At 42.3% G+C, this 13,811-nt stretch overlaps 1 protein-coding gene across 1 annotated transcript; it reads right to left on the bottom strand.

The window, feature by feature from the left end:
• Window positions 1-329: 329 nt before the first annotated feature.
• On the bottom strand, window positions 330-11,107 carry LOC112263044 (serine/threonine-protein phosphatase PP1-gamma catalytic subunit A). The gene is made up of 7 exons (XM_024439014.2): window positions 10,446-11,107; window positions 5,821-5,952; window positions 5,473-5,703; window positions 5,214-5,318; window positions 4,589-4,812; window positions 1,477-1,611; window positions 330-966 (listed from the first exon to the last, which is right to left on the bottom strand). The coding sequence occupies exons 1-7, from the start codon at window positions 10,498-10,500 to the stop codon at window positions 877-879; spliced, it is 972 nt and encodes a 323-aa protein (XP_024294782.1). The 5' UTR covers window positions 10,501-11,107; the 3' UTR covers window positions 330-876.
• Between the last annotated feature and the right edge of the window lie 2,704 nt (window positions 11,108-13,811).

Below are 13,811 nucleotides of genomic sequence, written 5' to 3'. Positions count from 1 at the left end.
TTTACGACACCCCTTGTGGCAGTAAAGGCGAATGTCAACTTGGAGGCAAACAGCCTCGAGTGTGACCCAGTGACCTTTTCATACCGTACTTCTAATGCTGCCCTTGACACTAAAGTCAAGTGGGTTTTGCATAGAGAAAAAAAACGTTTGCTAGTTTTGTAATAATTTGTGACTGTGTATTATAGTATTTTTATAGTACTGGACTGCATATCATCTTTATGCAACTTTACCATATCTTTCACATCACTTCTAGTAGTACACAATATATGGGAGTAATTAAATCAATGTTGAGCTTCTCAATTCCCAAATAAATACAATTTAAATGCAAATTTCCCCCTCAAATGTGCTAAAAGTTTATTAGAAAGACTTAGACATTACAAGAATGTTTTATTTCTTCATTTAAATTCAGCACAATACTTTAAAAATGGTGAGGATGCAGGCGCAGAGTGCGGATTCAATGTCCTATGATAAAACAAGTTATACCGAAATAAACATCTAAATGTCATATTTCCATAGTTGTTTAAGAACCATTAATTTCATTATTGACAGTGAGAAACAGGTGACGACAGAAATTGATGACATGAAATGAAGAAATTGGAAAATTTGCGCACAGCTTCAAACAAGGCATTTCTGTGCATTATTAGCCATATTGTTACATTGTTCCCGATTGAACAGTCATGTGGCAAAGACTAGTTGCAATGGAGTGCAAAACCCCTGAGGTTTTCATGGTGACATATTCATTTACCCTTGTGGACAAAACAACAAAACATTCCGCTTTCATCAGGTTGGAGTGGATATCTTTTCAGTATTGGCAGCAAAGGGCAACCAACCCTTCAGATGCAACAGACGAAAGCAGAACGGGGAGCTCATGCCACCTTATTTCTTGCCTTGCTTGGTGACCATGTTCCGTGGGGGTGTGACTGGACGGCTGCCATTTGGCTTCTTCTTCTCGGCTGGCTTCAAAATCTACAAGTGGAATGAATACAAGTAATCCAATTAAGATTATGTTTTGCCCACTGCAATAGTCTACACATTGTACAGTTTGACATAATGACAAGATTGGTCATAACTTTAAAAGGACACTTCTACATTTGTCATCACCAGCACCACTGCAACATCAACATGTGAAAACAGTGCATTTCTGTTTTATAGTAAAAAAATATAGGAAGATAAATGTTTCCACTAACATCAACCAATTAGTAAGCAATGACTACACATAATTGGTTAAAATCACATGATGCACATCAATGTCGTCACTGGAAACATCTTCCTTTATCTTTTACTACAAAACATAGAAATGTGCCATTTTCACATATGTCGATGTTGAGGTGGTGCTGGAGATAAATATGAAGATGAAACATTTAGAAATTTCCCTTTAACATGTACACTACATACACTACAGTAGTAATACAATCACTGAGACATTTACATGCCTGTGATAAGATTGAGCACATTCATGATTGAAATATCCCTCACCTGAAACGAGCACATGAGAGTCTCATCCACACTCATCATGGCACCAGCATTGTCAAACTCCCCGCAGTAGTTCGGTGCTGAGAATAAAGTCACAAGCTGTCGCTTTGCAAAGAACTCATAGCCGTCCTCAACAACCTACCGGAAAAGAGAGCATTGATTACAGTTCGGTTGAAATAAAAACAAAAATGGGGCCTCCCGGGTGGCGCAGTGGTTAAGGGCGCTGTACTGCAGCGCCAGCTGTGCCATCAGAGTCCCTGGGTTCGCGCCCAGGCTCTGTCGTAACCGGCCGCGACCGGGAGGTCCATGGGGCGACGCACAATTGGCCTAGCGTCGTCCAGGTTAGGGAGGGCTTGGTCAGTAGGGATGTCCTTGTCTCATCGCGCACCAGCGACTCCTGTGGCGGGCCGGGCGCAGTGCCAGGTGCACGGTGTACCCTCCGACACATTGGTGCGGCTGGCTTCCGGGTTGGATGCGTGCTGTGTTAAGAAGCAGTACGGCTGGCATGACTTTCAACCTTTGTCTCTCCCGAGCCCGTACGGGAGTTGTAGCGATGAGACAAGATAGTAGCTACTACAACAATTGGATACCACGAAATTGGGGAGAAAAAGGGGTAAAATTCAACAAAATAAAAACAAAGTACTAGGGCTGACCCCATTGAGTCGACTGGTCGATTGTTTGGTCAATTGTTTGCTGTTGATTTTTTTTAGTTAAGAGTGGCAAATAAATATAGTTTTTATGGCAAGACACCAGTCTGATTCAGGCCTGAATCATTTTTGGTGGACTAATCCATGAGGCCGCATGGTACATTTACTGTTCTAATCCACAAGGGGTGGCAGGTAGCCTAGTGGTTAGAGGACTAGTAACCGAAAGGTTGCAAGATCGAATCCCAGACCTGAACAAGGTAGTTAACTCACTGTTCCTAGGCTGTCATTGAAAGTAAGAATTTATTCTTAACTGACTTGCCTAGTTAAATAAAGGTCAAATAAAAAATGTCTGCCTAAGGTAATTTCTGTTAAATGCATTCAATATATTATTACTACAGTCTTACCGTTCTCATTGTCGGAGTGGACACGTTGTTTGCAGAGCGCACAACCTAGGCTACGCTTGTGAGAAACAAGTTTATTTTATTCCATTTACGAGTTCTCAATTTATTCTGTGTTTTGAACTAATTACGCATAGAAGCATGCCTAGGCTACATGGCCTGCGCGCAAATGTAGACCATTTGGGGATCTGTGGAGCTTCTCAAAGTAATTTTTTCTTTGCCTCAAACAGCAAGTAAAAAAAGTCTGTTTTTACATCCATTGAGAATGACAATAGTTCCTGGGAAAAACATTCCAGCTCTCTCCCTTTCAATAACCATAAAGGGGGGGGGGGTCATGCCCTGATCCGGTGGAAACGTCATAAAATAGGCCTATCTGATTACTTCTTATCCCTTGCGAAAATGGCCTACAACTATGTATCTGTCAGGAGCTCACTGGCTCGGGAAACTGAGGGCCCAGAATATTTTATACAATGTTGCAAATTTGCTAGCATGAGCTTAGGCTGGACCAAGTTAATACGCTATGCTTAGCCAATGTGATTTATAGAATATTTTTATCCAAATATTTTCTACCTGCGAGCTGCAAATTATTCTATTTGTGGGCTTTATGTAGGCTATTTTTACATATTGGCAATAGAAGTTACTTTTAGATTTGTATCATTTTCATTTAGATATCATTTTGATTAAACACATGACATTGATTTTGAGATATGAAGACTATTATAAATTAAATGAAACTGTTCCACAAAAATGTGAATATAAAAATCATAACCGCCACGCACGCAGATCAGTAGAATTGGTACGATAATTTGGCACTCCAAATGGAAAAGGAGGTGTTGCCTATTACCGACAACTTCAGAAGCATAAGGGCAGAATCTGCGAAGGACAGCAGCAGCGGGTCAGGAACAGGTTGTTTTTTCTTCTGGTTAGGCTATATTCATCTCTGGCTCCCTCTTTAGTTATTTGTCTTTTTTTAAATCATTGTTTAAATCATCAGATAAGCTCAGTAGCCTACATATAGTTGATTTGATTAAAACATAGGGTGTGTCTATTTGGAAAAATCCATTTAAAAATTTAGACCAATTGATTGGTCAGATTTTTAAGAAATGTTTTCGTCGGGACAGCCCTAATCAGCACTGATCGGAACACGACTGAATTTACAGGTTACTTCCAAAATAATATTAACAGTTGAGTAAATGAAGGATACAAAGTATATTTAAAGCAGGTATGGTTCCTGAGTTAGAGATTCTCCGGTACTTTTGTATACTTTTTAGCCAGTAGTTCTGAAAGTAGGGCTCACGTGCCAAAAGTGGTCCCTGAAAATTGCGAAATACGTCACGTGCAGATTATGTGCAACCACATCACTTCTCTCTCGGCCTGCAGTTTGTGCATCTTGCCAGCTGTCACTCAAATGGCGAGGGGCTGAAGCTTATTGTCTGGAACTCGAATTGTTACTTGGCTGGCCCACGTGGGTGAAAATGTAGGGCAAATAGCACTGCAGTGTCCAGTAAAGTGTTGCTTTCAAACTAGGGATTTCGTGGCTAATTCAGGTAAAACAGTAATTCTGCTCATTGATTATAAACTGCACACTGACACATCAGCACAAAGCATGAGGCTTAAAAAATACCTACTAGTCGTCAAAGCATGTCTTTAAGCAATAATCATCCCATCATGCTTAGGGTCATGTATAGAAATGCTGGGCAGGCTATTATTTTGGCTACCATGGCTATGCCCCCATAGGATGACAATGCCTCCATCCACAGGATACAAGTGGTCACTGAATGGTTTGATGAGCATGAAAACCATATGCCATGATGGTCTCAGCCACCAGATCTCAACCAATTGAACATTCTGGAGCGGTGCCTGAGACAGCGCTTTCCACCACCATCCACAAAACACCAAATTATGGAATTTCTTGTGGAAGAATGGTGTCGCATCCCTCCAATAGAGTCACATAATCTATGCCAAGGTGCATTAAAGCTGTTCTGGCTCGTGGTGGCCCAACGCCCAATTAAGACACTTCATGTTGCCGTTTTATTTATTTTTGCAGTTACCGGTTTGTAGACAACATACCTGATGGGCGCGACAGATCAGATCCAAGTCATGTTTGTGCAGGAACTTTGCCACCACTTCTGATCCAAAGGTGAATGAGACGCCCCTGTCGTTCTCTCCCCAGCCAAGGACATCCTTGTCTGGATCAGACCAGAGCAGGTCACACAGGAGGCCCTGGTCAGGGACGTCGGTGGGCCGCATGACACGCCGGATCTGCTCCATGGACTGGAGGTCGGGTGACAACCCTGAGACACAGAAGAAGATTAATACAGATGAACACCCGGAATGAGGTCAATTCCAATCAGAACTTGTGTAAAAATTTCAAGGACAGGAGGAACAATTGGAATAAAAGCAAATAACATTCCTCAATATCATAGCAATGTCTTAGAGCAGTGGTCACCAACAGTCAAGGAATTCCTAGACGATCACCAAATCAATCAAGTTTATTATAAAGCCCTTTTTACATCAGCCGATGTCACAAAGTGCTGTACAGAAACCTAGCCTAAAACCCCAAACAGCAAGCAATGCAGATGTAGAAGCATTTCTGTAGAAAAGCCAACAATAAAGCCTTGTACTCCTATTTATTGTTTAGCTGTTGGCGCACTTAATTCTCTTAATTTTTTAGGACAACTAAAAAGCAACATACCTCCATGGCAACAGAAGATCTTCTCATCAACAATGGCAGCGATAGGGAGGCAGTTAAAACAATCTGTAAATGTTTTCCAGAGCTTGATGTTGTACCTTCTTTTACCTAGAATAATAATAATAGCACGTTAGGATGATCATAAGCTAGGCAATGCATATGACAGGAATTTATAACAAAATGCTATCTATGTAGATACAAATGCCGTACTTTGTCAGAGTGCCGGACTATAATTATTACAACATCCCCACACATCACTCACACTCATCATAGAATCCATATATTCTGTTGATGGAGGCGCACTCATGGTTTCCCCTCAGCAGGAAGAAGTTCTCCGGGTATTTGATTTTGTAGGCTAGAAGCAGACAGATGGTCTCCAGAGACTGCTTCCCTCTGTCCACATAGTCTCCCAGAAATAGGTAGTTGCTCTCAGGAGGGAAGCCCCCATACTCAAACAGCCTCAATAGGTCGTAATATTGCCCATGGATGTCACCTGCAGAAAACAAACAACTTCAAGATGTAGCTATAGCACACACAGCCCTCATTGGGTCTAAAGGGATAGAAGACATCGTTTAACAGTTATTGTCACAAAATAGCGATGGTTACTCACCACAGACTTTGAGGGGGGCTTCAAGCTCCAGAAGGATAGGTTGGCTGAGAAAGATCTCCCTGGACTTGAGGCACAATCCTCGGATCTCATTCTCCTGCAGCTGCACATTCTTACCAGGTTTTGCTCCTCTGACTATAAAAAAGAAAATTCAGATTAATCTTCAAGCAAATATATCTACCTAGTTTGCCGTCATGCTCATTGCCACCATATCTTGTTAATGTCTTCTGGATAGGGGAGTGAGTGATGACAATCATATCAGATTACTCATGTTATTGACTTCATCTTTCCCTGACTGGGCAGATAGCTGGGACAGTGCCATGGACCATGTAGCTAAAGTAACTTTAGGTAACTAGCTAATTTGACTGAACATTTTGAAATGTGACGACCGGGACAAACTAATTAGTTTAGCTGGTTAACTAGCCGACTAAACTCAGTGGTGTAGTGGAGGGTATATGCAGGTACAGACCTTATACCCACTTTTATTGTGGGCATTGAGTATACTCACTTCTTAATCCCCACGATGCGTATCAGTGTAGTGGAGGTATACGCTGTATCAATTAATAAGGGTGCTGAACGTTTAGCATGTTTAGCTTATGTTTAGCTTAAAATGTTGATAAACTATCATCTTTCTATTAATTCATTTACATTTTCTCCACAATTTATCAAATTGGTAGTTACGGTCTTGTCTCATCCCTACAACTCCCCAACAGGCTCGGGAAAGGCGAAGGTCAAAACATGCGTCCTCTGACACATGACCCGCCAAGCCGCTTCTTAACACACTGCTTACTAGGCCTCCCGGGTGGCACAGTGGTTAAGGGCGCTGTACTGCAGCGACAGCTGTGCCATCAGAGTCCCTGGGTTCGCGCCCAGGCTCTGTCGCAACCGGCCGCGACCGGGAGGTCCGTGGGGCGACGCACAATTGGCCTAGCGTCGTCCGGGTTAGGGAGGGCTTGGTCGGTAGGGATGTCCTTGTCTCATCGCGCACCAGCGACTCCTGTGGCAGGCCGGGCGCAGTGCGCGCTAACCAAGGTTGCCAGGTGCACGGTCTGCGGCTGGCTTCCGGGTTGGATGCGCGCTGGGTTAAGAAGCAGTACGGCTGGTTGGGTTGTGTATCGGAGGACGCATGACTTTCAACCTTCGTCTCTCCTGAGCCCGTACGGGAGTTGTAGCGATGAGACAAGATAGTAGCTACTACAACAATTGGATACCATGAAATTGGGGAGAAAAAGGGGTATATAAAAAAAAAAATTAAAATTAAAAAACTTAACCTGGAAGCCAGCCGCAACAATGTGTCAGGGAAACACTGTTCGACTGACGACCGAAGTCAGCTTGCAGGCACACAGTCAAGGCGTCGCTAGAGAACGATGAGCCAAGGAAAGCCGCCCAGCCAAACCCTTCCTTAACCTGGATGGCGCTGGGCCAATTGTGTTCCGCCCTATGGGGCTCCCGTTCACAGCTGGATCGAACCCCAAGCTGAAGTGATGCCTCAACACTGCAGTGCCTCAGACCACAGCGCCACTCGGGAGAGAAACTTTTATTTCTCACATTAAATCTCAGCAATGTGCACAAAGGTAGGCCTATGCGCAAATGTTCCAAAACATTGTAAAATGCGAGCAGTTTCATGGAGAGATTTTGAAAGAGGGGATCTCTAAAGAAGCAACAACTATCATGTGTTGCTAATATGACTACGATAATGCCTTTGGCTGCTAGACAATGAAATGAAGTTAATTTGTAAAACAACAGAACAGAAGAGCACACATGAGGAAGTCTATAAAAGAATTGCCTCCACATTTCTATTGGTAGGACTTTGGCTATAGGCTAATTTGAAGCAAGGCATGCCTCATAAAATGAAGTCAAATGGCCAGGTTTCAATCAATTAAGGAACAGGAAAAATATAGGGATGCTTTCGCTTCTCAATTAAATGTTAACTAGCCATAATGTAGCCTATGCCTGTCTGGCAGAATTATATCATGATTATTTGCATCTATCCAGTGGCCATTTGTTTTGCAAACACTGCGTACCAAACAGTGCTAGGTGCCTGCACAGTTGAATTAAAGAGCAATCTTAGATGTTTCCCAGACCTCAAAAGTAATCTCCTGATGTGGTTTAAGCATTGTTGTTGACTTACATCCAATTTTGTTGTTTTTCCATTAAAAAAGAGAGACCGAAAACCTGACTATTGACAGACTAATGTATTAATTTCAACAGTTGGCCTACTATTAGCATACTTGCACAGTACAGCTTGGGTTGGTCTGACTAATTTTAGGTCATGTACAGTTGAAGTCAGAGGTTTACCTACATTTAGGTTGGAGTCATTAAAACTTGTTTTTCAACCACTCCACAAATTTCTTGTTAACAAACTATAGTTTTGGCAAGTTGGTTAGGACATCTACTTTGTGCATGACAAGTCATTTTGCCAACAATTGTTTACAAACAGATTATTTAACTTATAACTCACTGTATCACAATTCCAGTGATTCAGAAGTTTACATACATCAAGTAGACTGTGCCTTAAACAGCTTGGAAAATTCCAGAAAATGATGTCATGGCTATAGAAGCTTCTGATAGGCTAATTGACATAATTTCAGTCAATTGGAGGTGTACCTGTGGATGTATTTCAAGGCCTAACTTCAAACTCAGTGCTTCTTTGCTTGACATCATGGGAAAATCAAAAGATATCAGCCAACACCTCAGAAAAAACATTGTAGACCTCCACAAGTCTGGTTCATCCTTGGGAGCAATTTCCAAATGCCTGAAGGTACCACGTTCATCTGTACAAACACCATGGCCATACCACTCAGGAAGGAGACATGTTCTGTCTCCTAGAGATGAACATACTTTGGTGCGAAAAGTGCAAATCAATCCCAGAACAACAGCAAAGGACCTTGTGAAGATGCTGGGGGAAACGGGTAAAAGAGCATCTATATCCACAGTTAAACAAGTCCTATATCGACAACCTGAAAGTCCGCTCAGCAAGGAAGAAGCCACTGCTCCAAAACCTGATGAAACAAAAATAGAACTGTTTGGCAATAATGACCATCGTTATGTTTGGAGGAAAACGGTGGAGGCTTGCAAGCTGAAGAACTCCATCCCAACCGTGAAGCACAGGGGTGACAGCATCACATTGTGGGGGTGCTTTGCTACAGGAGAGACTGGTGCACAACCCAAAATAGATGGCATCATGAGGACGGAAAATGATGTGGATATATTGAAGCAACATCTCAAGACATCAGTCAGAAAGTTAAAGCTTGGTCGCAAATAGGTCTTCCAAATGGACAATGACCCAAAGTTGTGGCAAAATGGCTTAAGGACAACAAAGTCAAGGTAATGAGTGGCCATCACAAAGCCTTGACCTCAATCCCATAGAAAACTTGTAGGCAGAACTGAAAAAGTGTGTGAGAGCAAGGAGGCCTACAAACCTGACTCAGTTACACCAGCTCTGTCAGGAGGAACGGGACAAAATTCACCTAACTTATTGTGGGAAGCTTGTGGAAGGCTACCCGAAGCGTTTGACCCAAGTTAAACAATTTAAAGGCAATGCTACCAAATACTAATTGAGTGTATGTAAACTTCTGACCCACTGGGAATGTGATGAAAGAAATAAAAGCTGAAATAAATAATTATCTTATTCTGACATTTCACATTCTTAAAATAAAGTGGTGATTCTAACTGACCTAAAACAGAACATGTTTATTTGGATTAAATGTCAGGAATTGTGAAACTGAGTTTAAATGTATTTGGTTAAGGTGTATGTAAACTTCCGACTTCAACTGTAGGTAGTGTTCACTGTCCGAATTTCTCCACACCTTTCCTTCACTGGGCGGGTCATTTTTGGCAAAATTTGAGTATACCCACTTCTCCAGGCACCACTACGCCACTGACTAAACGATTTACGATGGACATTGTCCTGTGTAAATGCGGGCTATTTGGGTGCTGAAATCCGTTTTTGTAGACTAGGCAGCCGATATTGGGCGCTAGATCTGCGCAATCAAAAATAATTGATGTGCCTGCCCAGTCGGTAATTAATACACAATTAATAATACAGTCCCCCGTGGGCCGGCTCGTACAAAGCACATTTCATTCCTTAAATTATTAGCTAAATTAACTAGCTTTAAATTGCTGCGCGTCGAAAATAAACTGGACAAATATGTGTACAGTCTTAATAAAACGTATGCTTTTGACTTTGCAGCCTGAATGGAGAATGTTTTTGTACGAGATGGTCTAGGGGGGACACGAGTGCATTACCGGCTGAGCACATCAAAACAATAGTGCAGATCTAGCGCCCACTATCGGCTGCCTCGGTATAGTAAAAATAAATACGTAATTGTATCTGACATCGGAACTCGTCAGCCCATAATAGTCGCCGATCAACTCCATCGTAAATCGTTGAGTTTAGACGGCTAGCTGGTTAACTAGTTTGACGTTAAAATTAGCTAACTACTATGGCAACAACATCATGCACTAACGTTAACTAGTAACTAACGTTAGCTAAAATATACAGTCTACATGCGACATCAACAGCTAACGACGTTAGCTAGCTAAAACTAGCCTACAGTCATCTCTCTAACAAAGTGAACAGATAATATTACTGCAGCAATAACGTTACATTGGTGTAGACTACTTACCTTCTAAAAGACGCTGGATGATACTGTCTATATTGAGTTTATCAACATCGGCCATGGCGACGCAGAAAAAAAGGCCTGAGTGAGCAGTGCAAAGTGCAAAATCAAGTGCTGGTTACTAGCTAAGGAACGTTAGCTACGATTAATTCGCCTCGCGAAATTACTGGTTCCAAAAACAAAAACGTGTAGAAATTATACCCTGTTATTGGTTATCTTACAACGTTATTTTATACCTTACCACCTACTTCAACATCTTTGTTTAAAACAAATTTCCAAAAACAACGCCTAATATTAGCCGTATATCGGGACAAAATCCACGTTAGCCGTTAGCAATGCCTTCTGATTCTTCTTTTTCTTCTGAGGTTTAATGGCGATTGGTATCCAATAAATGTTGCATTACCGCCACCTACTAGACTGGAGTATGACTCCCATGTACTTTGTTTAAAATAATAATAAATACCCTACCATCTAACCTTACACGAACTAAAAACCCACCACCCACTATGTGAATATATCTAGTCCTACCTCAGGCCAACAGCCTAAAAGGACGGGACACCCTGTAACTCTTCTGACGTCAAGTCTCCTACACCCAAATACCTCTCTGAAACTGCCACCACAACCTACATTTTCTGCGACATCCCTGCAGTACAGTTGACAACCATTTCTATAAACGCTATAAAAAAAAAACTCATTTTACCGAAACATATCGCTTCCTCTGATTCTACTTCTCTTTTACATTTGTATTGGCGGATCACACATTTTGGCGGTGTATACATCGCCACCTACTGTACTGGAGTGTGAGGCGGCCTCCCTACTCATGCATTTCTCTTATCGGTTTTTCCGCCTACTGTTCTGGGTTGTGGATTCATTACACACATTATTACATGATTCATTTTTTTTGGTGACACAAAAAGGGAAGGGAAGGAAAGAAAAATTGCCCTACCAACTAACCCTACACCCATTAAAACCTCACCACTATTCCACTACTTGGCCCTATCTGATCCTACACCAGGCTGGCTGCCTGGGAGGACGGGACACTATTGTTCAACACACCTTGTAACTCCTCAGCAGTAAAATCTTGTACACCCAAGTACTTCTCTGCAGCGGCCACATCAACATCTATTTTGTGTGATTTACATTCCATTTCTGCGGTACAGATAACCATGGCTATGAATGCTAAGAAGCCAATCTTACTGAAGCACATGTTATTCCTATCACACATGGAACCTCTTAGGATCCTCGCCCTGGACCCATATTCATCTACTACTCTCATCACTGCCTCAGCATAGACACCTTCTGTGCTACTCTGACCATGGCAATCTTGACCCGCCCTCCTCTCACCAGAACTTCTAATCTCCAGCAACATGGGTACCCCTATACACTTAACAGACAGCTTTTTACACTGATACTACACATTCTGTTGACTCATGCCCTCCTGCACACATCTAGGAATCTCACTCCTACACACTGCTGCAACATTACCATAAGCTTAGCACCTAAAACACCGTAATGGGTTCGGGACAAAACCTTTCACGAGATAACTGACACAGCTAGACTTGACTTTGTCCGGTAAAGACTCAGCATCAAAACTCAGCAGGACAGACAGTCTTCTCTTTTTCACCACGCTCTCCACCAGGTCTGCGACGCACGGCACGGCGGGCGTCACAGTCACCAGGAATCTTCTATTTCAGTTGATCCTCCTCAACACTTAACGCCTCTCCACTTATCACTCCTTTCAACGGCGCCCTGCTCCGGAGAGCAAAGCAAGTCTCAGGTCTTGTCCCGAGGCATGTGGTGCGGAGCACCTGACCCCTTTGGATGAAAGACATACAAAAACATCCTCACAAGTCCACCTCAAGTTACTTTCACCGATTCAACAGTCCTAAAACTCTTCTCCACCCATCCTGACACCACATATGGATCAGCCAGAAAGCAAAGATCCATTCTCTCCAAAAATCTCACTTCCACTTGACCAAAATCATCTTCATCGGGACGAGGCTGGACCTCAGCAGTCTTCAGTGCACCTGACACCACATGTAATTTATATATATTTATATATATATACTGTATACATTTACATTAAACCAGGCAAGTCAGTTAAGACCAAATTCTTATTTACAATGATGGCCTACAACGGCCAAACCCAGACGACGCTGGGCCAATTGTGCTCTGCCCTATGGGACTCCCAATTATGGTCTGATGAGATACAGCCTGGATTTGAACCAGGGACTGTAGTGACGTCGCTTACACTGAGATGCAGTGCCTTCATGCACCCAGGACCCGCCTCGAGAGCCAAAATTCATCCTCACTCTCAACAGGTTCAATTTCTGAGCTACCAGAGTACGTTCTTTCTTTTTGAAAGCCTACTTGACCCAATCTTCCTCACAACACCGCTTCCCTCTACACTCAGCTCCTTTCCATCTTCCTTGCTGTCCATTCCACATCTCCACACTCTTTCCAGTCCTTCATCCGCTGTCGTAGAAAACTGTTCAAATGGTCTTGTATCTTGAATTTGCCACCATGTCACTTCACTCAAAAAACTCTACCAGGCGCCATTACTCCTCGCGGCCCTAACCTACTCCACTTTTCTACTTCAAAGGAGTCTGCCAGCCAACCTTCTGGGTGGATTTGATGGCTGCTGCCATCTACTGTACTGGCCTAGAATATATCTAACCTAGCTAGGTGAGCCTCCCTGTGGCATCTGTGCCTTTCTGCTGCCATAGTGCCAGCCTCTTCCCCAAGTATTTCAGTCTCCAGTAGAACTTGACTCTCAATTAATATTTTATTACTGGGATTTTCCTCTTCCCCAGAAAAACAGTTTGTTTTATCTATTACCCAAGCTTAGTTTTATGATGGGGGAGCAGGTAATTCATGAAACAATACCAATAGGAATTTCTGATACCTCATCAATTGTAATTGACAATGAGTTTTTTTAATCAATATTTTTATTAATTGGTTTTGAAGGTTTACTGGTCCACATCTTTGTTCACAGGACAAAACATTAAAGTTGAATTTGTGAACAAGATAATAATAATAATAATAATAATAATAATGTATTACATTAGTAAAGTGCTTTTCATTTTACAAGAACAATCTCAAAGTGCATAAAATAAAAGATAATATTGATTTTTTTTTAAAAGTAAAAATATAACCTCGTCATAAAAGCAGCGATCAAAGTCTAGGAGGAAGGGGAGACCAGCCGATAAAGATGAGTCTTACTGTAAATCCTGCTTTAAAAGACCTAACAGTCTGAACAGCCATGAGAGTGTCAGGAAGGGAGTTCCAAAGGCGTGGTGCATGGGAGGAAAAGGCACGGTCCCCCATTGTTCTGAGCCGCGTCCTGGGTGCATGAAGCAATTTGGCGTGGCT

This window comes from Oncorhynchus tshawytscha, linkage group LG12, assembly GCF_018296145.1.
Source record: "Oncorhynchus tshawytscha isolate Ot180627B linkage group LG12, Otsh_v2.0, whole genome shotgun sequence".
NCBI lineage: Eukaryota > Metazoa > Chordata > Actinopteri > Salmoniformes > Salmonidae > Oncorhynchus > Oncorhynchus tshawytscha.
This window is presented reverse-complemented; position numbering and strand designations above follow the sequence as displayed.